At 41.2% G+C, this 27,941-nt stretch overlaps 1 protein-coding gene across 4 annotated transcripts in view; it reads left to right on the plus strand.

The window, feature by feature from the left end:
- loxhd1a (lipoxygenase homology PLAT domains 1a) overlaps positions 1-27,941 on the plus strand; it is a 37,455-nt gene that overhangs the window by 2,436 nt on the left and 7,078 nt on the right. For 2 of the 4 annotated variants that reach the window (XR_013909966.1, XM_080303600.1), the window contains exons 2-32: positions 5,671-5,785; positions 7,492-7,572; positions 9,321-9,505; positions 10,145-10,243; positions 10,512-10,660; positions 10,748-10,871; positions 12,929-13,393; positions 13,491-13,651; positions 13,790-13,876; positions 14,643-14,778; positions 14,891-15,045; positions 15,147-15,307; positions 18,483-18,559; positions 18,641-18,837; positions 18,932-19,124; positions 19,237-19,397; positions 19,485-19,821; positions 19,956-20,107; positions 20,825-20,958; positions 21,208-21,359; positions 21,485-21,589; positions 21,669-21,797; positions 21,897-22,064; positions 22,139-22,320; positions 22,467-22,583; positions 24,362-24,524; positions 24,772-24,926; positions 25,063-25,272; positions 25,985-26,111; positions 26,230-26,438; positions 26,569-26,754. Coding sequence is in view for 3 of the 4 variants with exons in the window: in XM_080303600.1 (XP_080159726.1) it covers positions 5,671-5,785; positions 7,492-7,572; positions 9,321-9,505; positions 10,145-10,243; positions 10,512-10,660; positions 10,748-10,871; positions 12,929-13,393; positions 13,491-13,651; positions 13,790-13,876; positions 14,643-14,778; positions 14,891-15,045; positions 15,147-15,307; positions 18,483-18,559; positions 18,641-18,837; positions 18,932-19,124; positions 19,237-19,397; positions 19,485-19,821; positions 19,956-20,107; positions 20,825-20,958; positions 21,208-21,359; positions 21,485-21,589; positions 21,669-21,797; positions 21,897-22,064; positions 22,139-22,320; positions 22,467-22,583; positions 24,362-24,524; positions 24,772-24,926; positions 25,063-25,272; positions 25,985-26,111; positions 26,230-26,438; positions 26,569-26,754 (5,072 nt within the window). In the remaining variant the exon portion in view is untranslated. The remainder of the gene's footprint in view (positions 1-5,670; positions 5,786-7,491; positions 7,573-9,320; positions 9,506-10,144; positions 10,244-10,511; positions 10,661-10,747; positions 10,872-12,928; positions 13,394-13,490; positions 13,652-13,789; positions 13,877-14,642; positions 14,779-14,890; positions 15,046-15,146; positions 15,308-18,482; positions 18,560-18,640; positions 18,838-18,931; positions 19,125-19,236; positions 19,398-19,484; positions 19,822-19,955; positions 20,108-20,824; positions 20,959-21,207; positions 21,360-21,484; positions 21,590-21,668; positions 21,798-21,896; positions 22,065-22,138; positions 22,321-22,466; positions 22,584-24,361; positions 24,525-24,771; positions 24,927-25,062; positions 25,273-25,984; positions 26,112-26,229; positions 26,439-26,568; positions 26,755-27,941) is intronic. The other 2 variants (XM_026173465.2, XM_080303601.1) reach the window with 2 other exon arrangements.

A 27,941-nucleotide genomic window follows, 5' to 3' on the forward strand; every position in this document is an offset into this window, starting at 1 on the left:
TTAAAATAAAAAATCTGAGTCAATATGTTGGAGTGTATCAGCTGCTCAAACCTTGACTCCAGTTCTGTCAGCACTGAGCTGGAGCGCTCCGGGGAATCCCTCTGTTATTGTTCTGGGTGAAAGCTCAGTTATGTTCTACATGAATGACGCCAAACAGTGGCTCGGGGGCAGACAGGTGCTGGGTGCCATCCCAGTCCCAGGGGCTGGGAGCACAGCCGGGGCCAGAATCAGGCCTGCGAGTCAAAGGAGCTTTCTTAAAGCAGATCAGAGGCCCTCAGAAAGATGTTAATCAACTCTGCAGGACTATTTTGTGTGTTTTTTGTTAATAATGTTAATAGCATAAGATTTTCTTGTCATGTAACATATTTTAAGCATCCTCTGATTAGACTAGACTTATTTTTTTACACTGATTTCAGATATGGAATTCAATTTAAGCTTGCAAGTCAGGTTTTTGACATGCAAATCATTGACTTTTTGACAGAATGTTGGAATTGTTTCCTACTTAAATTGTTTTGATTGTTTATTCTGAAAAAAAAAAAACCAATACCATAATATCATAGCATAGTCGCCTCAAGCTGATTTATATTGTAAGGTAGAAACGCTACAATAATACAGAGAAAACCCCAACAATCAGTTTACCGCCTATGAGCAAGTGTTTGGTGACAGTGGAAAGGAAAAACTCCATCTTAACAGGAAGAAACCTCCAGGAGAATCAGGCTCAGGGAGGGGTGGCCGTTGGCTGTTACCAGTTGGGGACAAGATGATGATAAAGAAATTTCTGTCAGTTTAGCTAAAAACAAAAACCAGGCGGGTAGCGTGCCTCAGGGTAAAGTGGTCCAGGGTTCAAATTCATAATCTGGCTGGAGCTTTTCTGTGTGAAGTTTGCATGTTCTTCCAATGTTTGCATGGGTACTCCAGCTTCCTTCTGCTGTCCAAAGACATGCAGTTAGTAGGATTAGGTTAAAAATGCCTTTTCACGAGTACTGCTGATGAAATAACCCAATATAAAACATGCTTACTAGAATATTTATTGCAGTTTATCAGTCATCATGAATATCCTAACACAATGTTCTTTGTGTGCATCCAGTGAGAGAAATTAATTAGATGGCGTCATAGTTCAAAAGGTCAAGCTCAAAAGCCCCTTTATTCCTTCTTGTCCTTCTTGTGAACTTTTTACAGTGGAAGCTATTTGCAGAATGAAGAATTGAGCAGACTCCTAAATGGTAAATGGACTGGCTCTTATATAATGCTTTTTTACTGTGCTTCAGTGCTCCAGACACAAACACACAAACACACATACACATGCACAAGCACTTTTTCCATATATATCTTGCTGGATATATATTCAAACAACCTTGGGAAAGGCACAGATTTAGTACTTTTGCCCCAAAAGAAGTTTTGCTTTGTTTCAGTTTTTGTTTTTTTGTTTTTTTACATTTCTGAACGTGTTTGCAAGAGCTTACAAGACATGCAACACTGCAACATCATAATTTGTCTATTACATTCAATTACATTATTTATGTGTTTCCACATAAACACCTCCATAAAACTGACTTTATATAGTTAATGATTTACTTGAAGCTCTTGATCATCTTGCAGATTATAAAAGGAACATTATGTATTTGTAGCTGTGATACACCTCTACAGTGAGAACATCTTTGTTACCTAACTGACCCACTCAGGTTTTTGACACTCCAAGGAGATTATCATGGTTGAGTTTTACCAGGCCACTGTCAATCTGATTTTATCAGGTGTCTCTCTTTCTCCTTAAGCTGGGTTTAATAGCTCGCCTCACTGTTAATTAGGTATCAGATTGACTTTGATCAAATTGCTCCTTTATCAGATCTGTACATTTCCTCTCTCCATCTTCTAGAAGGTTTAAGATATTCTCTTGCTGTCTAGCCTTCTCATGCATTTATCCTTAGTATTTAGTTTTATTTCATATGACACCTCAAACTGGCTTTTTTAACATTTACCTAGAACAGTGGACACCCTGCAGCATATATGTCAGATTCACTTTAGTCTAGTTTTGTAGTCCTATATACTAAAAATGAAGGGAACGCTCGATAACACAAAGCCACTTAATTTCAGGGATATCAGTCCAACCAGTTAGAAAGCACTAACCATTGTGAATTTATTTTATCTGCTTTGGTGCAAAGGAAAGAGACAGTAGGTACCCTGCAGAGGCAGCAGGACATTCTCGAAACAGCTCCTTATCCACCAACTCCAGCTGTAGCTCAGGAGATAGGACAGGTCATCTCATTTTATCCCTGGATGCCTCAGTAGGGGCAACGTAATAATCATCCGTAAGAGTGTGAATGTTAGATACAAAGCATAACAAAGTGCTTGGGTGAATTAGGCCTGTCATATAAACATGTAGAAAAGAGTTAAGAACCAGTCACTTTACTATCTCATATGTATGTAGTCTGAGTACCTCTATAAACGCAGACATTTTTGCATTTTGCTGGTCTGGAGCATGTAGGTGTGTTGTGTGCTAACATAATGCTATCATTCCAGACTCTGCAGGCCACGGTTTAAATGTAAATGTTAAATTTCATGACAGCTCAAGTACAAAAAGACTGAACATGTATGGCTTGTTTGGAAGGTTTGCCAGGAGAAAGATTCTTCCGTCTAACCAACATGGCAGCACAGCTTAGGTTTTGCAGCGTTGCATCTGAACGAACCAAAGAACTTCTGTAACAATGTCCTTTGGAGACCAAAGTGGTCATAATTAATCGCACACAGCAAATTCAAAAGTGTTAAATTTTTTGGTGTTAATAGTCTCCTTGCAAAAGTAGAGTTAATTTTACTCTAAGCAGAGTCACATTCTTTTAATGTAACTCTGAGGTGTAAAATGATAGTAGTTAAAATCGAGTGTTAAAAATGAGTGTTTCTCTGTCAAATCTGGAGGTGTTACAATGGAAACATTAACTCTTGACCTCTTAACTCTGAACTCCTACAGGGGCTATGACACCAACAGAGTAAATTCACAGACTCCGCCCCCAGCACGGCTCCAATCGAAGCTGAAGTGAAGCCGTTTCAGAACATTTTGCTCTACATATTTGAGTTGTTTGCCATGCTTGGTAAGTCATTTTTTCAAAGATTGTTTCAATTGTTATTAGCTTTTACTTCTGTGGCTCTTTGGAGTTGAGACAAAGCTGTGTGAAAGGCATTAGCCATGTTGCTCCCTGATAGCATAATATTCTGTTTTAGCTAGCTGAAAGGTATTGTCTGCGGGCAAATACCACAGCCTTGAAAAAAAAGCTTGCATGTGAATTTTCAGTCAAACTTTTGGTCAAATACACCTAAAACAATGTCTAGAATGTGAAATGTTGGTATAATGGTGCTACTTGAAGCCTGAAAACGATCGCCCATAAAAAAACAAAACAAAACGAGCAAACAGCAGTAGCAGGCGTCCTGACTGGGTTCTACGTTAGCATAGATCCCTCCAGAGTTTTGTGCACACGGTTTAGGTAAAAATGAAAAAGGTTGAGGTTTCACATTTAGTTCAGTATTACCTGTTGCCTGTGTCCTTGTCTTTTGGGAAAATACTTTACACAAGTAATGGCTCAAAGAGGATTCCTTTTTTTTTACTGTGCTGCAATTGTTTACTGGATTATTTGTGCCATTAATTACTGTCAACTAATTTTTATTCGATCTCCGCACAGGATATGCTTGTGAAGATGGAATATGGGGGAGAGCAGAAGTGCGTTGAAGTTCCACAAAGGGATGAATGAAGGACATGCATATTGTATTGAAGAAATAAGTGATGAGATGCTGTTATTTGCATTTACCATGTCAGACCTTTTGATAAACAAAATTCTAATGAAAGTGAGAACATGTACACTGTTACATCTTTCAGAAAATGTTTTGAAATTGTGGTGCACAGTTCAGAATAAATGTTTTTCAAAAACCATTGCATCTTTTTAGTAAATGTTTATTTCCAAAAGAAATTTCTAGAAGTTCAGAACAGTAAAATTCCCGCTTTTTAGAATGAATTAGAAGATAACTTTTACGTAGTTAAACTAAAATACTCTTTGAGAGCTAATATATAAACTCTTAACACCAAGTGTTAAATTATCAACTCCAGACAGATTTGGTGTTTAACACTAAATCAGAGTTAACGTACCAACTCTCCAAAAAGAGTTAAATTAAAACTCTCTGGTGTGGACCCATATAGACACTTTAATAGTGTTGAAATCAAATCCGACAGTGTTAATTTGGACATGCTGGATTTGCTGTGCACCATTTATGGCAAAAACCAAACACAGCATATAAGCACAAACACCTCAAACCAACTGTGAAGCATGGTGGTGGAGGGGTGATCATTTGGGCTCGTTCTGCAGCTGTAGGACCTTGGCACCATGCAGTCTTTGAGTCAACCGTGAACCCCTCTGTTTATCAAAGTATTCTACAGTCAAATATTAGGCCATCTATTGGACAGCTAAAGCTTTGCCCAACAGACTGACTGAAAAAGAAACTAATTAAGGTATTACAATGGCTCAGTTAAAGTCCAGACATCAACCTGATTGAGATGCTGGACCATAAGAAAGCTGAGCATAAACAAATGTCCACAAACATCAATGGAGTGAAGCAACTGTGTAACGAAAAGTGTGATAAAATTCCTCCACAGCTAGGAGGGAGATGGATAAAGCCAAATAGAAAATGAAGACTTCACCTGCTAATGGTGGTTCTACGAGGTATTAAATCATGGGGGGTATACTTTCACAGGACTCTCTTATATATAAACTTCTCCAAATCTATTGCATTTAATGAGCCACTCATTTACAAAATAGATGATAAGGCTAGGAACTTTTTCAAAATGTTACCCACATATTAGAAAGGGTTAGTGGTGCTTCTCATTCCCACACTATGTATGGCATACTTTATACTGGTTGTTTCATCCCTGGGTCATAGACTTTCATCTCAAAGACCAATACTTTCAAATGAAATCAAAACAGAAGAAATCCATTTGATACTTTAACGTTGCTGGACCAAAGTGTTACCTTTTTATAGTCTGTAACAGAATGAACATCCTTTTGAAATCTTCTCTAAAACAGCAGATTTTTGTTTAGATTGTTACTCTAAAGCTCCAAAACACTAAAACTTTTTTCATGGATTAAACCAAAGTATTACTTTTAGGAAAATAGTTATTTTGATCTGCTAATGAATATGAATGTAAAACAGAGGGAACTTAAATGCTGCCACCACTTATCCCGTACTTCATAATAACCCACAAATTGAAAGGGTGTTTCTTGAGTAGAAGTCGAGTGATCAGCAGTCATTAGGATTTATTTTCTGCACGACTTGATTTTTTTCTTAGTTTGATTCGTCCTCTCTTCTCCTCCATGCAAACGATGTGAATGTCACCACCTCAGGTAGATTTTACAGACGGATGAAATGTGAGAGAGGATTGGCTGATGTATAATGCCAGACATGGATTCGTTGCAGTTTCGCCTCATTGAATTCCCTGGCAACTGTGCATGGAAGGAAACATAATGCTCCATAATGTTTATAGATTATTGGACACTGAGGATGTGACTTTGTGTTCGTCCTTTGGTTCAAGTGATTATTCATTAAGTTTTTGTATTAGATATAATGTAATTTGTGACTGTATTTCAGATTGTATTTTCCCTTTTATTCTCTTCTCCCTTCTCCCCTCTCTTCCAGTGTACGAGGTAGTTACTGTCACTGGTGATGTTAAAGGAGCTGGGACAGATGCAAATGTATTTGTTACCCTTTTTGGAGACTTTGGCGTCACGCCCAAGGTCCACCTGGCAAGCAAGTGAGTTTAAAAGGGCTTTTGGTGGTGTTCTTGAATTCGTTTGATGAATATGCTTTTTTTCGTTTGTTTAAATCAGATCTAAGTGACTTACTCTGTTTCACCATCATATGATGTTTAATACGTCCTTTTTCAGTTTGTTATGCCAGTTTAGCACCTTTTCAATGTCAGTTGTTGACTTTTTAATCTTTTCTATTCTTCTCCATTCCTTCAGCACAGAAAAGAGGTATTTTTTATTTAATCAAACTGTAAAATGATGCTTATGATCCTGTCCTTGTGTTGGCTTGTATTGTCAATATAACACTGTATGTGAGAGAATTCCTGTTTAACATCAAAACCTGATGTCCAAAGAACCAGTGATGCAAGATAAAATGACTTTGCACACCAGCCATTAAAAAAGATATTAACCAGTAAATTCTTTGACGTCAGACAACAGAGCAGAGGTTTGTTGGTAAATGGGAATGTCTCTTATGTACAGTGCATTAAGTGTTGGACACAGGATATCTGGAGTAAGGAGGAACTATGTGACATGGCTGGTCTTCATTTCCATTTAGAGATAAATGAAAGAAGACCACGATGTCATTTCTGGGGACGATCAAATGACTCTCAGGGGATCTTAGCAGCAGGCTTCCTTTATCTCTGCACACATTGATTGACAGATAGGATTACCTGTGAAGCGTAACAGATATACCATGTTACTGTCAGCCACTCTGGACCATGTCACCCACACCTTGTGGTGGTCTCACCCATCCACTTCAGACAGCGTCCACATCCTTTGCATTTACTGTCTATCTGCTGTGTGACTGTAGTGTTGCTCAGCCGATGAGCTACACACACACACACACACACACGCACACACACACACACACACACACACACACACACACACACACACACACACACACACACAGATGTTCAGGAGCCCCTTTTGGTGACATATTAAACAAACTGCATTGTAAGGAGTTTCACCTTACTCCAATATAAGTTAGGTCCTGCCTGTATTGTGTTATCGTCACTGGAAACTTTAACAGCATGATACAGGTAAGGGAGGGTTGCTATGTCTCCGAGAATATTTGCCCCACTGATCAGTGAGGCAGATTAAAAATGCAACTCTTTGGAAATTCAGTGTAATTATAAAACACGTTCAAATTGCATGAATTCCAAAGTTTGCTGTGAGTTTTCTCCACCCCTCCACCGGATAATCAGTTTCTCCCCTTCATTCTCTTGCAGGTGATTTGACATTGAGAATGAGGGCATGTATTCATGTGTGTTGTACAGTATTTCAATCTTGGCAGTTTGTTGCAGTATGATGACACTGTGCACCTTATTTTGTGAGCCTTGGCATTGTCTGTCCACTGAATGTTGCAGGAAGATGAGAACAGATGGAGATATGGGTCAGACACAAAGGCAGGTATTCTCTGTTAATGGAAAAGAGGGTGTCTGATTCACGGTGTTGGGCAGAGGGGGGTCTGGTGTGCTCATGGGCCTGGTTCGACTCCGGGAGGGGGTAAATGTACTTGAGGAGGAAGCAGGAGAGGTGAAGGTTTCAGATTATACCACTGCCACGAGACAACCAGGGTACCCTAAATCTGCGTCATTAAGGGGGATACGATTTACTGTTCCAGAGTTTAGGTCACGTGTCTCTGGGTCTCTAGACTGGGACATTCAGAGCATTGTACTGATATTATTCACATTTTGACATTTTCCAGAAGCCGGACTGCATTTGAGAAGAATAAGACGGATGTTTTCCGAATCAAAACACACAACGTGGGGCCTCTAAAGAAACTGAGGTAGTGTATCGCTAATAGTCGACTGTGATAACTCGTATAAAAACTCACATGTATGCACGCTTTAAATACCCCATTACTGTGTCTGGATTAAATACCCAGAATGCACAACTACAGGTCACTGACAACATCACAATTTCTGCTTCATAGTTGAGCATTCCTCACACAGCATAACAGCAGCTTACTAAGAGGATCCCACAGGAACATTTCTCGCTGTGTGGCGGGCCATCAAAGGATTTCATCCAGTGACAGAAGGTTAAGCCCCATCTGCTGTGTGAAGTTTGTCTCCTCTAGAGAGAAAGACACAGAGTTACATCGCAGCCACAAGACATGACCTCTGAAAACAGGCCCCAAGATTTAAACATGCTGAATTGTCAGGATTTGCTAAAAGAATAATGTTGCATTCTGATTTAAAACTTTGTTTCCTTTTCTAGCATGCCAGACACAGTTTTCTTACCTGTTATGGAGACGATCCTCAGTCAAGGTCCACCTATTTGCTTTTTTTTTTCAAGGTCAAGGCAAATCAGCTTAAGACATTTTAAGAAGAACTTAAAATTCTAAGGGCTACTCAAATTGCATGTGAATAATTCAACATTTGCTGTAGAAAAAAGCAATACAGTTCAAAACTCTGGAAAAAGCTAAAATGGTAAGGAGATTATGTGCGGGGATTATTTGGCCAAACTAGAACTTAATAAAGCTTCTCCTGTTGTAGACATTGCCAGGGCAGTGTTAATCCTTACTGTAATGAAAGTGCTGTCATATATATTGCAGTGGGCTGAGGTGGGGACCCAAATGCAAATACACAGGGAGGCAAAGATCAACACAAGTAAGATGTTTATCTGGCCAATAAAGATCTACAGATAAAAACAAAACTAAACAAAACAAAGACAAGCCCAAACTACAAAGATAATAAGTCCAGGAAACATGCTGGATGTAGAACAGCAGGCGATAGGACAACACAACAAGGAACACAAGCAAACTGAGGCTTTAAATACACAGAAGAGATAATCGGGGAGATGGGAACCATAAGGGTAATAAGACACAGCTGAAACTAATCAAGCATCCCGAGACAAAGGAAGTCACTAACTAATGCCGCATTCCAGGTTAAGTCAGACGTCGACATTTCCAAGTTCCCAGTTATAGTTTCAATTTGAGACACCCCTTCAACTCAGATTTCCTACTTGGAAAGTCTGAGCAGCTCCACCAATCTTGAGTTAGCAAACCGAACATAAACAGCAGTAAAAGTGTAAAACTTTTAACCTGTCCTGTCATTGTTGTTTGTGACTCACTATATAAGCCACACACAGAGCACTGACCAGATGCTGAGATGGTTAGTTCTTAAAAGTTACCAATGTTGTTCAATAACAGCAGAGCTCTAAACCTCCTGTGGCAATAACATCAGCACACAAATTGTGCACCAGGAGCTTCACACCATGTGTTTCTATGGATAAGCAGCTCCCGTTGTTGTAATGTGTAGGTGGCTTGGTATTTTTATCTACATAGTGTAGATTTCTAGATTTGACATGGGAGTGCATTATTCATTTTGTTATTCTACCCCATCGTATTCATTTTCAGTGTCTGATAGTGTAAGCTGCAATACTTAAACACAACAACCATTGTTGTATAGTATTAAACACTGAAGACATTCAAACAGACATTTAAAATAAAAAACAAATGAGATGTGAGGGTCTCATCTGATATTACCTCCAGGCTGCATTCGTGTCTCTCTCTGAATCTGCTGATTTCCTCAGGATCGAGCACGACAACACAGGGATGAGTGCCAGCTGGTTCTTGGATAGAGTGGTGGTGACTGACATGAACCGACCCCATCTGCGCTTTTATTTTGCCTGCAACAACTGGCTGAGTCGGGAGGAGGGCGACAACCTGTTTGTCAGGGACCTGCTGGGCAGCATGAACCCCATGGACGTCCCGAAATGTAGGTCAATCCGGGACAAACCTGTAATAATAAGCAGACCAAAATGTTCACAGAGGTTAAAACAAAATAACAGTCCTAAATACCTTCTCCACATGTCAGAGAAACCCCGGGGATTAGAAATGGTTGACTCTTGTAATAAGATGTCTAAAAGCCAAATATTATGTAATGCCTCTAGAAAGCACTCTGGTCTCTACCACTCAAAGTGGACAATCATTTTAAATATTTATTTTTCTAAATGAGAACTACGTCTGATGTTTTTTATGTGTTAGAGCCATGTGTCTGGCCAGTTGCACACAACCAGTGCTCGATAGCTTAGTGTTTTAGATAGAGTTTCAGGCTGTCATTGAATTCCACTAGAGTGTAATCCTCAGGTACAGCCCATGTGTCCTCTGTGGCAACGTGATCTAGCATTTAAGCGACTGTAGCCAATCAAGCAAAGCACTGTGAACCTGAGGCTCACGTAAAGACACAAGGGTGCTGTGCGGTGAGGGAGTGGTCACAGCAATATAACTGTAATGAACAGACACGCATTGTTATGAATATTTAAAATGGAAGCCATCTGAGTGTCGAAGAGACTGCTATGTGCTACTTACATACCCTTCAGATTGCTTGACTTGTTTTATGTCCCATGTTCTGCAGTGAATAAATATATAGTGAGCGTGTTTACTGCTGATATGAAGGGAAGTGGAACCGATGCTGATGTCTTCCTGAATATTTTTGGAGAGAACGGTGACACAGGTAGGGTGGGAACAAAGTTTTTTTTTAATATGGTTGACAAAAAAATGTAAAGCTGTACAAAGTAATAAAATTAGAAAGATAATACTGTAAATGTACAGTTACACAAACAGAAGTAACTGTGTGAAATCTTCATAGTTATTAAACTAAAGCCAGAAAGTGTTCAACATTTGGTACATTAAACCATGATCACTGGTAAGCTTTGCAATGACATACGTGGTTATTGTGTGTGTGTGTGTGTTTGCTATAAACTGTGTGTTTATTATCAAAGGGGAGAGAAGACTGGACAGTGACAAAGACAACTTTGAACGTGGGTCAGAGGACAAGTTTACAATAGAGGCCCCAAACCTCGGGAGGCTGAAGAAAATCACTATAGGTCACAACAACAGAGGCTCTTCAGCTGGATGGTTTCTGGATAAGGCATGTAAACCAGCATACGCAATCTGCTCAGATGTGTACATATATATATATAAAACGCTGATGATAGTGTGTAATGTTCCTGTGTAGGTGGTAATAGATGACATGGGTAACAAAGAATTGTACGAATTCCCGGTGTATAACTGGTTTGCCTTGGATGAAGGTGATGGCAAAATACAGAGAGATGTGTTGGTTGGAGCCACGCAGCCAATGGGTGAGAAAAAAACTGTTGGAACCAATTTTTCGAGGGTAACTGAAATTGCAAATAGTTCAAAATGATGCAAAATTACTGTGGATAATATTAAAATATAAATGGACTTTTTGGACCAATGTATAAAGCTCAAAGTCTGTGGAGACAGTTGGCTAAAAGGCCAGTTTTTCAAATTCGTAACATCTTTAAAATTGAAGAATTTTAACAGCCCTGTTACAACTGCAAATGCTGACAAGTATTTCTATTCCCATGTAGAGGTTTTTTAGGTCAAATATTGAAATTCTACGAAAATTCATTCACATTGGAGAGCATGTAAACAGTCATGGCAAAAATTCAATTCAATTCAATTTTATTTACACAGCTCCACATCACAACGACAGTCGCCTCAAGGCGCTTTATATCGTAAGGTAGACCCTACAATAATACATACAGAGAAAAACCCCACAATCATATGACCCCCTATGAGTGAGTACTTTGGCAACAGTGGGAAGGAAAAACTCTTTTAACAGGAAGCAACCCTCAGCAGAACCAGATACAGAGGGGCGGCCATCTGCTGCGACCAGTTGGGGTGAGAGAAGGAAAACAGGATAAAAGACATGCTGTAGAAAAGAGCAGAAAAAGACAGTAGACACTATGTCCATTTTTTACATATCAGGACATAATAAAAAGTGATCTAGTCCTTACCAGGTCTTACCAGTTTGTTTTTTCTTTTTAGCTATTCTGTTTTACATTTGCTGTTCTGCTTGGAATCTTTCCCTTATTGCATGACACAGTTTCAGCCAGGCTTTAGCTCTTAGACAGATGGCTTCACATGAGACTATAGGATTCTTTGGTGTATAGATGAGTTTGCAATCAAGTCCATGAGTACAAAGTGTTCAGGTCCTGTAGCTGCAAAAACAAATCATGAACCTTCCACCACCGTGTTTGGCAGTTGGTAGGAGGCATTTGCGCTGATCTGCTGTGTTTGGTTGTTGCCAAACGTGCCTCTGTGCATTAAGGCCAAACAACTTCACTTTGGTCTCGAGAGAACATTGTACCAGAGGTTTTGTGGTTTGTTCAGATGCTACTTTGTAAACCTTAGCTACGCTGTCATGTTCTTTTTAGAGAGAAAATACTTTCTCCTGACAGCCTCTTCAAACAAACAATACTTGTTTAGTCTTAAATATTTAACATGCTAACTGAGGTCTGCAGAGTCTGTGATGTAGCTCTTGGGTTTCTGCTGTTTCTCTGAGCACAGCAGTCTTACCAAGAGGGGATTTTTACCGTAATTTCCACCTGGCAACTGTCTTTTCTATTTGTGAATAATCTTTCCCACTGTGGAATGATGGGCTTTAAATTATTCATAAATACCCAGCTAAACAGCAACAACTGATTCTTTAAGATCGTTGCTAATGTCTTTCCTCCTTGGCTTTGTGTTAACACACCCCTCACTGTTCCTGACCAGCACACTGACTAAACCTCTGCTTTTATAGACGTGATCACAATAGCTAATGATCAATAAATCAAGTGCATTTCATCACCCTCCTAATCCTAATCGAAGGAGTGAGGGTGGACTGCATTTTGGCTTTTTTCCCCTTAAAAAATAAGTAATGACACTGTGTAATATGCCATGTTTGGTTGATCATTTGATTGTGCTGGCCTAAATTTAAGACTTGCTAAAGACCAGATTGTTTTCATTATGTCCTGAACCCTTAGAGTTGACTCACCTTACTATTTGATGCCACTGTAGGTATAAAGAAAAAAACAAACAAACCATAAACTCCTGAGAAACTTTTAAAGGGAACACTGTTAGTGGTGGACCTATATGAACAGTAAAATATACCAGGTTCACCTGCTTTTTTCAATAGAGTTTATAGCTCTAAAAATGTACTGCACATTCTTTTCTCAGGTGTGACACTGGGTGCTTAGTCAATGTAGTGGAGCATTTAGCTACTAAATGAGTCAAGAGGACATCAGGAGCTAGAAGAGACTACTGGTGTGATGATGATGATGCCAATGTTAATTTCAGTGTTAACACTTTGGACCAAAAATGTGTCGTGCATTTTCCTGTCGCTCCTTAGGAATTGTGTACAATGTCCAAGTGATGACTGGAAACGTGAGGGGTGCGGGGACCAACTCTAAGATCCACATGGTGATGCATGGAGCTAAGGGCATAAAAAACAGCGGCAAAGTCTTCCTTGAAGGCGGGGCTTTTGAGCGCGGTCTCATCGACATCTTCAATGTGGAGATCTGTGAACTGATGAGCCCACTCAGCAGGGTCACCATCGGGCACGACAATGGCGCAGTTGGTGCTGGATGGTACTGTGAAAAGGTATTTTTTTTCTTTTTCTTAAGTATGAACAGATCACTTCTCAAAGTGTCATACATCCATCAACCATTTCTCATCCAGGTGGTTATATACTGTCCGTTCACGGGGATAGAGCAGACGTTTCCGTGTGGGATGTGGCTGGATGAGGATGAGGGAGATGGGCTGATTGAGAGGGAGCTGTATGAGATGGTCTCTCTCAGGCAGAAAAAACAGATGAGTGGGTGTCTTCATTCTGCTTTACTCAGTGAATAAAACATCAAAACATAAATCTTCTATATGTACTTTAGTGTCACACTTACTCTGTTTCCATTTAGAGTACCCATGGTCGCTGTGGATTTGGACCTCAGATGTAAAAGGGGCAGGGACAGATGCCCAGGTGTTTCTGCAGATCTATGGAGAGAAGGGCAAGTCTGATGAAATGAAACTAGAAAACAACTCGGACAGTTTTGAACAAGGCCAGGTTGATAAATTCATGGTAAGTCTTGAGTTCACCTGATAAGGTGAATAAAACAGCTTCATCTATTGTTCATTTAGCACAATAATCATAAAGTCTGTCAAAGAAACTTTTTTCCTAAACTATCCATTCTTATTTTACATTTGGGGATAATTGTAGATTGAAATGCCAGACATTGGGAGACTGCTGAAACTGCGGATCTGGCACGAGAAGAGACATCCATTCGCTGGTTGGCATTTAGGAAAGGTGAAAAAATTGTCAGTATAAGCTGTTAAGTCTGTTGTACAGGGTCACCTTTGAGCAATGAATCTGGCACTGAGCAAGTGTTACTTGTACTGTGGATGTTGAAGTCTTTGGACCAGTTCAACACTTCGCTCCGGTGTGAACTATCTCAGCAATTGTTTGGGAATGTTTGCCTTTGGACTTTGTTGATTCCCGTGCTTTGACAACTATTAAGTGAAACCTTAAAGATTGCTTTAACTTTATATCTTCAACTTTATCTGACAAATGCTAGCATGCTATTATGTATTGAAATAGTAAACAATGTACCTTGAAGCCGATCTCATCAGCTTCAGCTGTTTTGGTGTTAATGAAATTAACAGTTGGAGAGGTTGACGTTTTTCCTCCTCATCTTTTCTGGCTGTTTTTTCACTAATTTTGCATTGGCTAGGTTCAGTGTCGCTGCTGTTAGCATGAGGTCATACCTGGATCCTACAGAGGTTGCACAAGGCGTCCATCTCATCCAGGATGGCACATCAATGCATGCCATTGTGAGAAGGTTTGCTGTGTCTCCCAGCACAGCCTCAAGAGCAAGGAAGCGACAGGGACTCTAGAAGAGCTGGACAGGGCCATATCAGTATAGATATCCAGCAAGACTTTTGTTTCCCTTTGAGATCTGATGTGTTTTCAAAGCATTCCTTTATTTATTTCTTTTTTTGAGCAGTTTAGATGCTGTCATTGCTGCAGTCCTGTTTGAAAGGAATATTGTGAACCAAATTATGATTTTCTGCAGGTCACCTTGCTCAAGACGCTAACCATGGAGAAATATTCTTTTGAATGCGGCCGTTGGCTGGACATCAACGAGGATGACAATGAGATTGTCAGAGAGCTTCCAGCGACAGGAGTACTTATTGATGAGCCACTGCCCTGTAAGAGGGCTCTGCAGAACACTGCAGATGTTCAGACTCCATGTTCACAGTCAATTACAAACAGTATGTCTTGAGTGAATGTAGCTCCTTTACTCTCTCTTTGTTTCTTCAGTGATTAAGTACAGAGTCACCATCTGCACAGGAAATGTCAGTGGCAGTGGCACCGATGCCACCGTCTTCCTCAATGTTATTGGTGACCTAGGTGAGACGGGCGATCGACTCATGATTATGAGCAAAAACAACGTTAACAAATTTGAAAAGGGAAACGTGAGTGTATTAATAAACAAGAATGAACCCAATAATTAAGTAAATATGTGTGAAATGCACAGCAAGCATCTTTACATGGCTGTCTCTTTCTCTTCCCTCAGCACGATGAGTTTCTCATTGAGTCCGTATCCTTGGGCCAGGTGCGCAGGGTCCGTGTGGGTCATGACGGCCGTGGTGGAGGCTGCGGTTGGTACCTCGATAAGGTGATGGTCAGGGAGGAAGGCCAGCCAGAGAGTATGGCCATTGAATTTCCTTGTTACAGGCAAGACAATAGTTTCCAAATAACTCAAATGCTCTCACAGATATGGTTTCTTTGCAGATTATTAATTTCATTGTCACTATATGCTAAATCTTAAACTAAAAGCACTAGAAGCAGCAGGATGCTTGACACTATTAAAAATCACTTAACAGAACTCCTCAGGTTTGAACTTTGGACAGTGGCCTAGCAGTTTTCTCCTGTTTCCTGTTTTTATGCTAGGTTAAGTTAACCAATCGTTGGCTGGAGCAGGGCCGTGCAGAGAGGTTTAAAGGGGCGGGTGCTCAAAGTTAAAAAGGGGCACATTGAACCAGGCTGAATAACAACAACACGCATTCATTAAGAATCTAATATGGGAAGGGCAGGGCTGTGTTGATCTGAGACTGTAGACATTAAAAAGTCCATAGGAGAGATGGTAGCTGATTAAACAAGTGTCATGAGATAATAACAAAATGCAAAGATTGGTGACAGCGCTTGGAACCATAAGGCAACAAAAAACTGTGAGAAATAATTTAGGCTCTGCCTGTGAATCACTCTTTGCTTCTCTTCTTCCTTCCATCCCATCATTTCATATATCACTCTCCACTTAATATGTGAGAACAAGGCACAACTTGCTATTGCAATAAGCTATAATCTAATTATCCACACCTAACAACTCTTGCACTTAATCTATAATAAAATGATGACAGAAAAATGTTATAGCACTGCCTTTAGTAGCCTCACACAGCTCCTACTGTTTCCTCCTCATGTCCTTACCAGGCATGTCTGGACAATGTTATATCATGAGTAATATTTTTAAAAAATCCATCTAAATAAAACACACACATGCACGCACACACAGTGACATTTTAGACCTTCTTCAGAATACTGTACTATGGGCATCATGGTGCTGATCCAGAATCCTTACATTATTATTTATTACTAGAGCTACAATAATAAAGCAATGAGGAGGGGGAAGTAATAAATATGAAATAATGTCATTATGATGATTCCATTTGTTTCACTATCCACTCTGTGCAGGGCAAAGCTTATTATATTTTTAAACTGTAGAGATACAATAATTTTACTGCTGTAAAATCCAAATTTGTCTTATTTAAAATATAAATCTAATATAATCTGCTTCTTAATGTATGTTCTTTAAAATGCAGCTTGTGTTTTTTAATATATTATAATTATAATAATTATTATGTGGACATGCATATTAGATCGTTTTTTAGTGAAATATAATCCCTCCAGAAAGGCAGGAAAAGCCCGGAAACTTACTTTAAAACTAAATATGTTCCCTAAAACGGTGACAGAGCTACAGACCCATGACAGCCAGGTAGCCAGCAGCTGTGACCAGCACTACATGTGCAGTTCATAAAAGGACAGGTAATGTTTGTCGCGCTGTTGCACACACAGCACGCTCGTTTGTTTCAGTTCGTCAGTTGCAACAAGACAACTTACCAACGTGTACGTAATAAGTTAATACTCCTGGGTGCTATACACTACAGTGTACGCTGTACACCTACTTCCTGGTTTTGTCACATCAGTCTGTGTCTCTGAGTTAACTTGTGTTTCTCCTACAGCTCCGGACCGCTAAAAATGCGCGTGCTCTTTGTGAGCTCGTTCCCGGCTCGTAACCAGCGCGTTCTGCCGTCAAGAGCGATCATTGATTAAATGTGATCATGTGACTGATGCAAGCCAGATCCTTTTATTTAGCAAAACTGTGATTAATAGTTAAATATTATTGTTGAGGGGCACACACATAAAAAAAAAAAAATTTTAAAAAAAGTTGCCTCAACAAAAGGGCACTTTGGGCTCCCATCAGGAAAGGGGCGGGTGCTCAAGCCCCTCTAGCCCCCCCCCCCTCTGCACGTGCCTGGGCTGGAGCTTTAGTTAGCATACAGTCATCTTCTCTTTTCGGCTGTTCTCTTTAGGGCTCACCACAGAGGACCATCTGCCTCCAACTCACCCTATCCCTCCCATCTTCCTCTGGTACATCAACCCGCTACACGTCCTTCTTCACTACTTCTCTGAACCTCCTCTGTAGTTTTCCTCTTTCGCTTCTGCTTGGCTGCTCCGTATTCAACATTATGTCCAGTATACCCACTATGCCTCCTCGCTTTGCCTCCAAACTACTCAATCTGAGACCCTGAGATATACTGATTTCTAATTGTGTTCATCCCGATCAGTCCCAGTTAAATTAGCATCTTCATATTCTTCAGTGGATCTCCGGCTTCCTCCCACAGTCCAAAGACATGCAGTTAGTGGGGTTAGGCGAACTGGTAAATCTAAATTGCCCATAGGTGTGAATGTGAGTGCGAATGGTTGTTTGTCTCTATGTGTTAGCTCTGCGACAGACTAGCGACCTATCCAGGGTGTACCTTACCTCTCTGACAAAGTCAGCTGGGATAGGTTCCAGCCCCCCCGGCGACATTGAATTGACTAAGAGGATGGATGGATGTCAATCTTTTCACAAGAAGTGTAAAATTTTTTACTTTGTATATTACATACATATTTATATATGTTTTATATACAGAAATTGCATACATTTTGTAGTGTCCACTTTCTTCTGAAACCAACACAGACAGAATCCAGTCAGACAAAATCCTCCCACCAGCTCGAAATCTCTCTTAAGTGTTGTAAATTGACCGCTCTTACCTTCACTAGCTCTCCAGTGGCTTGCGTGTAAATAGTTAGGCAGCTGATGGACGAGTGTGCCATTACAAATGGAGACTAAATGAATGTGGCCAGCTCTGTGCTTCTAATAGTGGTGCCAAAACCACAAGGCTGAGGTGCAGTGTTACCTCCTCCTGTCTGTTTGATTTGGCAGTCAGGGAAAATTGATTCCCACTTTCAGTGTGGAAATTGTTACATGAATAATGTTAGGCCACTTAAATGTTTTGTAATTATTAAGTTAATGATTGGGATTTTAATCTGGAAAATGTAACCGTTAAAATGTAAGTCAGTTAATATCATGTTCTGTCTGTTTCCTCTTCTTTCCTCTTCTTATTGTTCAGTGGCTTCAGAGGTTCTGTCAGTCCTATAGCATCATTCTTCCAGTGAAGTTATGAATACATAAATATTATGTCATCTTTTTAATATTTCCATTTCCAGGGATTTTCTAAGTGTGTAGGAAGGCTCCTCTGATTCTGTTTTTACGCCATTGAGGTACATTTACATGTGTGTTTTTCTTCAGGTGGTTGGACCGTAATGAGGATGATGGACAGATTGTCCGTGAGTTAGTTCCAGCGGGAGACGGCCTGCGTCTCTTCAGTGAGTACACAAGAACATTTTAAAAAGCCCAGTTTTGTAGGCATACATCAGTTTTTTAAACCGATTGTTTTCACTCCTCAGATGTCAGCTACCAGATAGCAATCAAGACAGGCAGTGTGAACGGGGCCAGCTCGGACTCCAAGGTGTTCGTCAAGCTGTATGGGGAGAAGGGTGATACTAGCAAGGTGATATTAGCAGTCTCCGACAATGATCTCAGGAACTACTTTGAGACAGGTCGCACGGATATCTTTACCTTCGAAACCTCTGATATCGGGAAGGTAAGTTTGCAAGACTTGTACTGCATGTAATTAGACAGACATTAAGACATTTATTTATGTTTCTTTTTGCCTGTGTGCTTTCTGATGCTTGCAGATCAACCGACTTCTGATAGGTCACACCAACGAGGGACTGCGGGCCGGGTGGTTTCTGGACAGCGTGCAGATCTCTGTGCCGGTTCACGGAAAGCAGTACATGTTCCCAAGTCACAGGTGGCTCTGTAAAGATGAAGCTGATGGAAAGGTGGAGGTGGAGCTCTATCCCAGCGAGACGTTGGACATTGAACAATGTAAAAGGCACAAAAGCAAAAAACAGTTTGCACAGCCAGAATTAATCATTTTTAAAGTGATAGGTTGAGATACACTGCTTCTCATAATGCTTAATCCTTTTGCCTATAACAGTGATCAACTATGAAGTGACAGTAGTCACAGGTGACGTGCGTGCAGGTGGAACTAACGCCAAAGTCTTCTGTCAGATCTATGGATATGAAGGAAAAACTGAAGTTCTGCCTCTAAAAAGTCGCTCCAACAGTTTTGAACGTGACACCACTGACATCTTTAAGGTCTGTATTAATACTGCTTAGGTTATGTCAACGTCTGTCAGAGATTTGAGTTGCTGGTTTGACTTTTGTTTCATGTCTGCAACCCAGATTGAGGCTCAGGATGTTGGTAAGATCTATAAGATACGTATCTACCACAACGGGAAGGGTATTGGAGACGGATGGTTTCTGGAGACTGTGGACATCAAGCGCCTGACGATGGCTATGGTGCAGGTTGAGGTGAAGAAAGAAGAGACGAGCAAAAAGGACAAGAAGAAAGATAAGAAAAAGAAGAAGAAGGAAGAGGAGGAGGAGGTGGAGATAATTGAAGAACTGCAGGAAGTGGTGGAGACATTTATTTTTCCTTGTAACCGCTGGCTAGCCAGGGATGAGGAGGACAGGGAGATTGTGGTTGAGCTGCTGACTGAGGATAATGACGACTTGGAGAGTAAGTAGAGCATGAATGTGGTCATGTTGACTCACTGATATCTGCTGCTGAAGCCCGTGAGCCTGAAAATCAAGCCAATGCCCTCATGTGCATTTTCATAATGTCGCTGATGATTTACTGTGTTTCTCTGACAGTGAACTCCTATGAGATACATGTGTTCACTGGGACGATGTGGGGGGCAGGGACAGATGCCAATGTGTACATCAACATCTACGGAGAGACAGGCGACACGGGAGAGCGACACCTCAAGAAATCCAACAACCTAAACAAATTTGAGAAAGGCCAGGTAAACCCGGTTTGCTGAAAATCCGAAGGAAATCAATTTGTTAACTCTTGATTTTTCCTGTCTTCCTCCCTTCACCCCCAACCAGTCGTGGTATTGACTCCCTCTCACTAAGCCTGGTTTAGCTGGAGTTTTTCTCCTGTTAAAAGGGAGTTTTTCATTCCCACTGTTGCCAAGTGCTTGCTCATAGGGGATCATCTGTTATAGGATCTCTACCTTACAATTTAAAGAGCCTTGAGGTGACTGTTATTGTGACTTAGTGTTATATAAAGAAAACTGAATCGCACTGACTCATGTATTGACATTTTGCAAAGAGTTAAAGGAGAATATGGATATCACTACCATGTCTGTCCATGAAGGATATTGCATTGGCTTTGCAGAGACTTTGTATATGGGGGAAACAGGCAGCCCAACCTGACCAAGGCCTAAAAATCAGCCTTATTAAAATGCTAAATCTCATGTTGATGTTTTTATAATGCCGTCATGGATGTGTCAGGCAATGGATGTGTCAGGCAATCCTGACAATGCCGTCTGGCATTGTCAGGATTGCTGTAATTGATACTGTTTTCCTGGCAAAGTCTCTCATCAAACAAATGTTTGGCTTCGGTAGCCTTCTGGGTTAAACAAAGATCAGATGAATAAGTGATGAGGTTCTCATGGTCCGCTAACCTGTGGCATTTCTTGACCCTTTGTCACCGGGCTTGTTGGCGGGCGACGTAGGAGGACGTTTTCGACATCTCTGCAGTCGACCTGGGGACCCTGAAGAAGCTGAGGATCCGCCATGACAACAGCCAGGCCAGCGCCGGCTGGTTTTTGGACAGAGTGGAGATTGTGGACAACAAAGATGACACCACGTATGTCACCAGCACATTGATGTTATATGTTTAACGGACCCCTTAATGGAGAAAGCAAATTTGCACTTTGCTGAGTCATACTAGACACAAATTCAGAAACACAAAGGGTTCACAAAAAATCCCCATCCTACATAGCAGACAGAGCCTCTGCGTGTGTGCTAGAGCACCACTGTGTGGTGTGAAGTGGGAAATATTTTAAACAAATTTTTTGACATGGAAAAGTTATGTATCCTGGCATATATATTTTAGGTACTTCTTTCCTTGCAAACGGTGGCTGGCTGTCGATGAGGATGACAGACAGCTTGCCAGAGAGCTTGTTCCTGTGGATGAGGCGTTCATGAAGAAGGGAGATGATGATGACGAAGATGACTCTGAAGCTACTCTTGGTTTGGAACAGAAAGGTGAGAGCAACGTTACTGCGTACGAAGAAAGAAGTGTCTGACCGATGTCAGATATCGAGCGTTTTCTGAGTTTTTCTGAGAAATATAACACAGAGATTATTAAATGTGGTAACTTCTTCCTGCAGCCATGTCAACAACATACACAGTGAGGATAAAAACTGGTGACAAGAAGTACGGAGGAACAGACGCTAACGTCTTTATGATCCTGTATGGCACCAAGGATGACACAGGTAGCTTTGGAAGTGACTGCTGCGCTTTTTGCCTGCTTTCTGTGTTTAAAATGATAATTAGTCTGTTCTGTATCCACAGGAATTATTAACCTGAAGGCTTCAAAGACCCATAAGAACAAGTTTGAGCGAGGTATGATTGATGTGTTCACTGTGGAGGCCGTGGACCTCGGACCCCTGAAAAAGCTGCGTATTGGACACGACAACAATGGTACATTAGGACCGACTGGCTGCCTGTGCCGAGAATAATGCAGAAATACTCCGACTACATCTACATAAATGATCACAGTCTTTTCTGTTAATGTTTAAGGGGGAGGGTCAGCAGGCTGGTTTCTTGACTGGGTGGAGATTGATGCTCCATCTCTGGGACAGAAACTACACTTCCCCTGCGGCCGCTGGCTGGACAGAGGAGAGGATGATGGAGCCATCGTCAGGGAGCTTTTCCCTAATCCTCTTCAAACAGAGTTTTACACACCATGTAAGTCAGAAAAGTGCACCATATTCTAACTGTATTAAAAGTGTAACTTAATTGGTTATTATTCCATTTTATAGTCGTTCCTTATGAGATCAAAATCTTCACAAGTGACGTGTTTGGAGCCGGTACAGATGCAGACGTCTTCATCATCCTGTATGGCCGAGATGCAGTGTGCACCCAGCAGAAGTCCCTGTGTGTCAACAAGAGGGAGAGGAGAATGTACTTTGAGAGAGGAGCTGAGGACATGTTTATTGTTGAGGTAAGTTAAATAAGGGAAGCAATAAATACATTCATCCTGCTTTGGGGACTAGAACAGCAAAGTCATGAGCGTGTTTCTGCATTTACAGCAATGAACTGCACTTGTGAAAGTTGTCCGTTTATCCAAGTGTTCTGTTGTCTGTGCAGCTAGAAGATGTCGGAGATGTAATTGAGAAGATTCGTATTGGCCATGACAACCGTGGGGTGAACCCAGGCTGGCATCTGGACAGAGTGGAAATCAGACGCCTCCTCAGGAAAGGAAAGGTACTGTCTGCGGAGGATACATGAACAGAGGGAAAGTGTTTTACTGGCTTAAGTAAAAAATATGATAGTAGCTGATAATAGCAGTTTAGAAAACTTTGGTGAATATTGCAGTAATATATTGGTGAATTAATATTACTGATGGCTGACAGCACAGAAAGTGTGCAAGTAGCATTGTACTGTAGAAAGAGGTGAAGGTAATTTGAACTACTTGATATACTCAGGGCCACTTTGTTGGGTTTGTCTATTCAACTGGTTTGCTAAAGTAAATATCTAATCAGCCAATCAGATGGCAGCAACCAAATGTATTTAGTGATGCAGACATGACTGTAAACTGCTGAAATTCAAACTGAGCATCAAAATAGGGAAGAAAGGTGATTTAAATTACTCTGAAGGTAGCATGGTTGTTGGTGCAAGATATACTGGTGTGAATATTTCAGAAACTGCTGATCCACTGGGGCTTTCCTGCGCTAACCTTTTTGGTGTTTACAGAGGACGGCCTGGACAAGAGATAATATGCAGTGAATTCACTTGGCAAAAGTGTCTTGTTGATGCTGGGAGTCAGAGGAGAATTGCCAGACTGTTTCCAGCTGTTAGGAAGGCAACAGTAACACAAAAAGCTACTTGTTGCAACCAAGATATGCAGAAGGCATACCTTAAAGGCACAATTGGGAACCACTGCTGTCAGCTATGAGCAGGAAACTGAGGTTACAATTCACACAGGCTCACCATTATTGGACAATAGATCATTAGAAAAATGTTGGCTTGTCTGACCCTCAATTTCTCCCACAACATTCAGATGATATGGTCAGAATTTAGGTAAACAAATATGAAAGCATGGGTCCATCCTACCTTGTGCCAACAGTTCAGACTAGTGGTGGTATAAAGGTGTTGGAGATATTTTATGTGGGCTCCTTAGTATCAACTGAGCACCACAGAGCAACACCACAGACTGCCTGAATATTGTTGCTGACCATGTCCGCCCCTTTATGACCACAGTTTACCCATCTTCTGTTTTCTTGATCATTACAATGAGTCCAATGTCCTCAAATGGCCTTTGGGATGTGGTGGGATTAGGGGTTCGGCATCACGGACGTGCAGCTGACAAATCTGCAGCAACTGTGTGATTTTATCATGTCTATATTGACCAAAGTCTCTGAGAAACATTTCCAGCACCTGACTCTATGCCATGAAAATTTCAGGGAGTTCTGGAGGCAAAAAAGGGGTCCAATAAGGTGTACCTAATAAAGTAGCCAGTGAGTGTATATTATGGGTACTTCAACCTAGTACAGGTGATCATATCTCATGAAACTGTTGCATGTTTTGTGTGTAAATTGTGAATCTAAAACATTTAAATACCTAAAAAGAACCATATTTGCTTTTTGAGTGCAAATATAAAAAATAAATTAAATGTCAGCACTCAAGTTTTTAAAACTGTGCAGCCGTATATCAAACGCCCAGAGTTACATTTCACTGCGCAGAGGACTGACACTCTATTAGGGCTGTATTTGGGCTGCCACACCCGAAAGCCTCATTCACAAGATTGATTTCAGCACTCAGGAGCACATCCTCTGATTCCCTTCTTCTAATAACGGAACAGTTCTGTTTTTAATCAGCAGGTGGTGATGTTGTCTTCTTAGCTGGTCAAGCAGCACTGTGATTTCATTTGTGATTCAACATATTGGGTTGCTGCTCAGCCAGTCTAAATATTCTGTTTGCTGATCCTCCTCCGAGACACAAACACACAGATTAAACTGCAGAATTTAATCGTCTCTTTGTAGGGTTCAGAGACCGTGATCTTCCCCTGTGAGCGGTGGCTCGCCAAGTCAGAGGACGATGGAGAAACGGTGAGAGAGCTTGTGCCCTCTGACATCATCACAGAGAAACTTTCAAGAGATGGAAGCCTGAAAGTGACTGAAGTCGAGGTGGAAGACGCTCTGGAGAGTATGTTACCTGCTGGCTGCATTATTAGAAACACAAAAACGATTTGTCATCCTGTCTTTTTATCTGCCCTTCTGAGCATTAGTTTGGAGACAGTTTTCCCTTCTGGTCCTTTATACCCCCAACTAAGTCTCTGTTATGACAGCAGCATCAAACTACGATGCAAAATTGCTTCATTTTCAATCTATTTCCTGGCAGCAGCCTCACACAAAATCCCCTGCCTGTCTGTGATCACTGTCTCCCACTACAGCCCACACATACAAAGTTTCCGTGATGACAGGTGATGTGTATGGAGCCGGCACTGATGCCAACGTCTTCCTCACCATTTACGGGGACCTGGGGGACACCGGGGAGAGAAAACTGAGCAAGTCGGAGACAAACAGCAACAAGTTTGAAAGAGGATCTGTAAGAAAGCTTGAACTTTGTGACCTTTTTAATTCTTGTCTCCTTCACTGTAGATATATATATATATTCCAGATTACAGAGCAAAAAAGAAGTACACAACATTGATGTTATTTCCTGAATGTTTCTCTTCTCCCAGGTGGATAAGTTCACTATAGAGGCAGTAGACCTCGGTCAGATTTTCAAAATAAAAATTCGCCATGATAACAGTATGGTGAGTCCTGACTGGTACTTGGATCAGGTGGAGGTGCTGGACATTGATACAGAAGAGGTGTTCCTCTTCTTATGTGAACGCTGGCTCTCCAAGAAGAGAGAGGATAGACGCATCCAAAGATACTTTTATGTCAAGGTAACATGAACAATCTAAAGTGCTACTTCTTACATGAAAGAGGTTTTGATATACTGATTTCTTCTATTTCTTACACTAGTTGAGCACAATTAACGTAATGTCCTCAGTTCTAGCTCCATATTTTTATTCTTAGATGTTTTTTACAATAGCAAAAAAATAATAACTGCCCTTCAGTTCATTTACAGACCAAATAAAAGCCATTTTAGCTCCCTTTTATTCTCATTGGCAGCCCCTCAATTACAGAGAACAGCAAGTGGGTGGGGTTTCTGTGCTCACAGCCGGACCTGTGTGCCTGAGAAGACCATATTAGGGAGATCTTCTCCCAACAACAGAGCCAAGAGTAAAAAATAAATGAATTTGAAAAGTTTGAAATTCACATCAGTGTTTGGCTCATATGAATTACTTGCACATATGCTGACCTCATTCTTTGAAACTTTGGCTGTATAAGCGCATTTACCACTGTAACACAGAGCCCTGCTGTATATGTTACATAACATGAGAAAAAGTGTGACAGATCCACTTTAAAGTGAATGGCGGTTGATCACCAAAGTGACTAGGATTCATTTTTTGTTCTTTCGTGGCACACCACCTGAAATAATTTCAGCACCTTTTTGAAGTCTTTGTAAAACATTTAGTGGCTTAGCATCGACTTGGGTCTGTATCTCTGCAGATATGGCTGCTGCATCACTAAGTGTCCGTTCTGTTTTCTCAGGGTTATGAAGGAGTTCGAGAGAGCTCGGCCAGTGAAAAGAAGAACTTGGCTCTAATGCAGAAAAGCGTCGACAATAACATGAACAAGAAGAACAAGAAGAAGAAAGAAGAAAAAATTGATCTTCCAAGTAAGAAAACTCAAGTCTCTTCTGCACTGCTAGTTCACCTGATGCTCTCTCATGTGTTTGTTGTTAATCCCTTGAATGCATCAAATGAACGAATAGTTGCTCGGCCCTTTCTATGCAGTCATACCTTATCACATCACCATCTACACTGGACTGGAGAGGGATGCGAGCACCACCAGCAGGGCTTATGTCATCATTATCGGGGCTAATCACACCCAGACAGATAGGTTGTGGTTGGACCTGCAAGACGGGAGGAAGGGCTTTGAGGCCGGCTCTCTGGAGAGCTTCGAGTCCCACGGTTCAGATGTGGGGGAGATCAAAAAGGTTGAGGTGAGTGACAGGTGAATTTGTTTCACTGAAGATTTTGCACTAACATAGCTTCTCACACACACACACACTGAAACACACAGAAAAAATACACCCACGTTCCTGGCAGTGATTGTTTCTCTCCTTCCTGCAGCTCGGCCATGATGGGGCCACTCCAGAGAGCTGCTGGCTGGTTGATGAACTATGTGTTGCTGTGCCAACCAAAGGGGTCAAATATATATTTGCTTGCAAGTGCTGGCTGGCCAAAGATCGAGGAGATGGGTTGACTGCTAGAGTATTCAGTGTGCTGGACTCAGAAGCCATTTCTATCTCCCATAAGGTCTGTAAATGTAGACGTGTTATTGAAAGCAAAGCCATGTTGCAGGCAACATACATACATCATGGTGTTACTGAGTTAAATTAAGACAAGAGAATAATTTAGAAAGTACAAAGTAGTAAACTTACCATAGTACATGTATAATAATATATAATAAGCTGTCCACAAGAGGACATCATTTCCACTGATTTCAAGACATGAAAACACCTCACATTGCACAGAGGTTTTTGCAAGCTGAGGCTCTACTAAGCAGGAGGGTTATCATTAGTGACTGTCAGAGCCGTGATTCAGGATAAAACGAAAAGCAACAGCATGACAACAGTGTCTCAGGCAGCTGAAGGGAGACTGTGATAAAGAACAGGAGGAAGATCAAGGCCCTCCATGGGGTCTGCCATCAACAGACTGAAGAAGTGGAAATTAAGAAATCCTTTCAGTGTCTAGAGAAAGCTGGCCTAAAGGACAGGACAGATGGTGATCACGGCAGCACAGGAGAGGACCTAAGCATTAGCTCCATAGAGACAAAACCTAGTGGCTAGGATGGTGTAGATGAACACCTGTGTGGCATATAGAGAAGTCCACAAGTCCTGATGGGAGACACCTCCAGAGGTAGTTGAGAGCAACATGGCGAAGGTCCTATGGGACTTTGACTGTCACACAGGCGCAGCTTCTGGCCAACCAGCCAGACATCATGGTGGTTGACACGCACAGAAGACAGCAGTTGATGTGAAAATCCTAGCAACATCAGGATTTGTGTTTGCCAAACTGGACTCTAACCAGGGGTGGGCAACTCCAGGCCTCGAGTGCCGGTATCCTGCAGGTTTTAGATCTCATCCTGTATACACACACTTGAATTAAATGATTAGTTAATTACCAGGCCTCTGGAGAACTTCACGACATGTTGAGGAGGTCATTTAGCCATTTAAATCAGCTGTGTTGGATCAAGGACACATCTAAAACCTGCAGGACATCGGCACTCGAGGCCTGGAGTTGCCTACAACTACTCTAAACCATCAGCATCCATCTACACGATGGTTTAGCTCCTTTATATTTCACTGGTGCACAGAACAGGAATTCTTAGCCCAGATATTCACAACTGTTGCTACACTGGAAGCCCCAAAATATTGGCTGTCACCTCCCTTTTCATGGCATAGCTATTAAATAACCAATGTCTGCATTTGTGTTTATTTTAT

Source organism: Astatotilapia calliptera, chromosome 7 (genome assembly GCF_964374335.1).
Source record: "Astatotilapia calliptera chromosome 7, fAstCal68.1, whole genome shotgun sequence".
In the NCBI taxonomy this organism is placed as follows: domain Eukaryota; kingdom Metazoa; phylum Chordata; class Actinopteri; order Cichliformes; family Cichlidae; genus Astatotilapia; species Astatotilapia calliptera.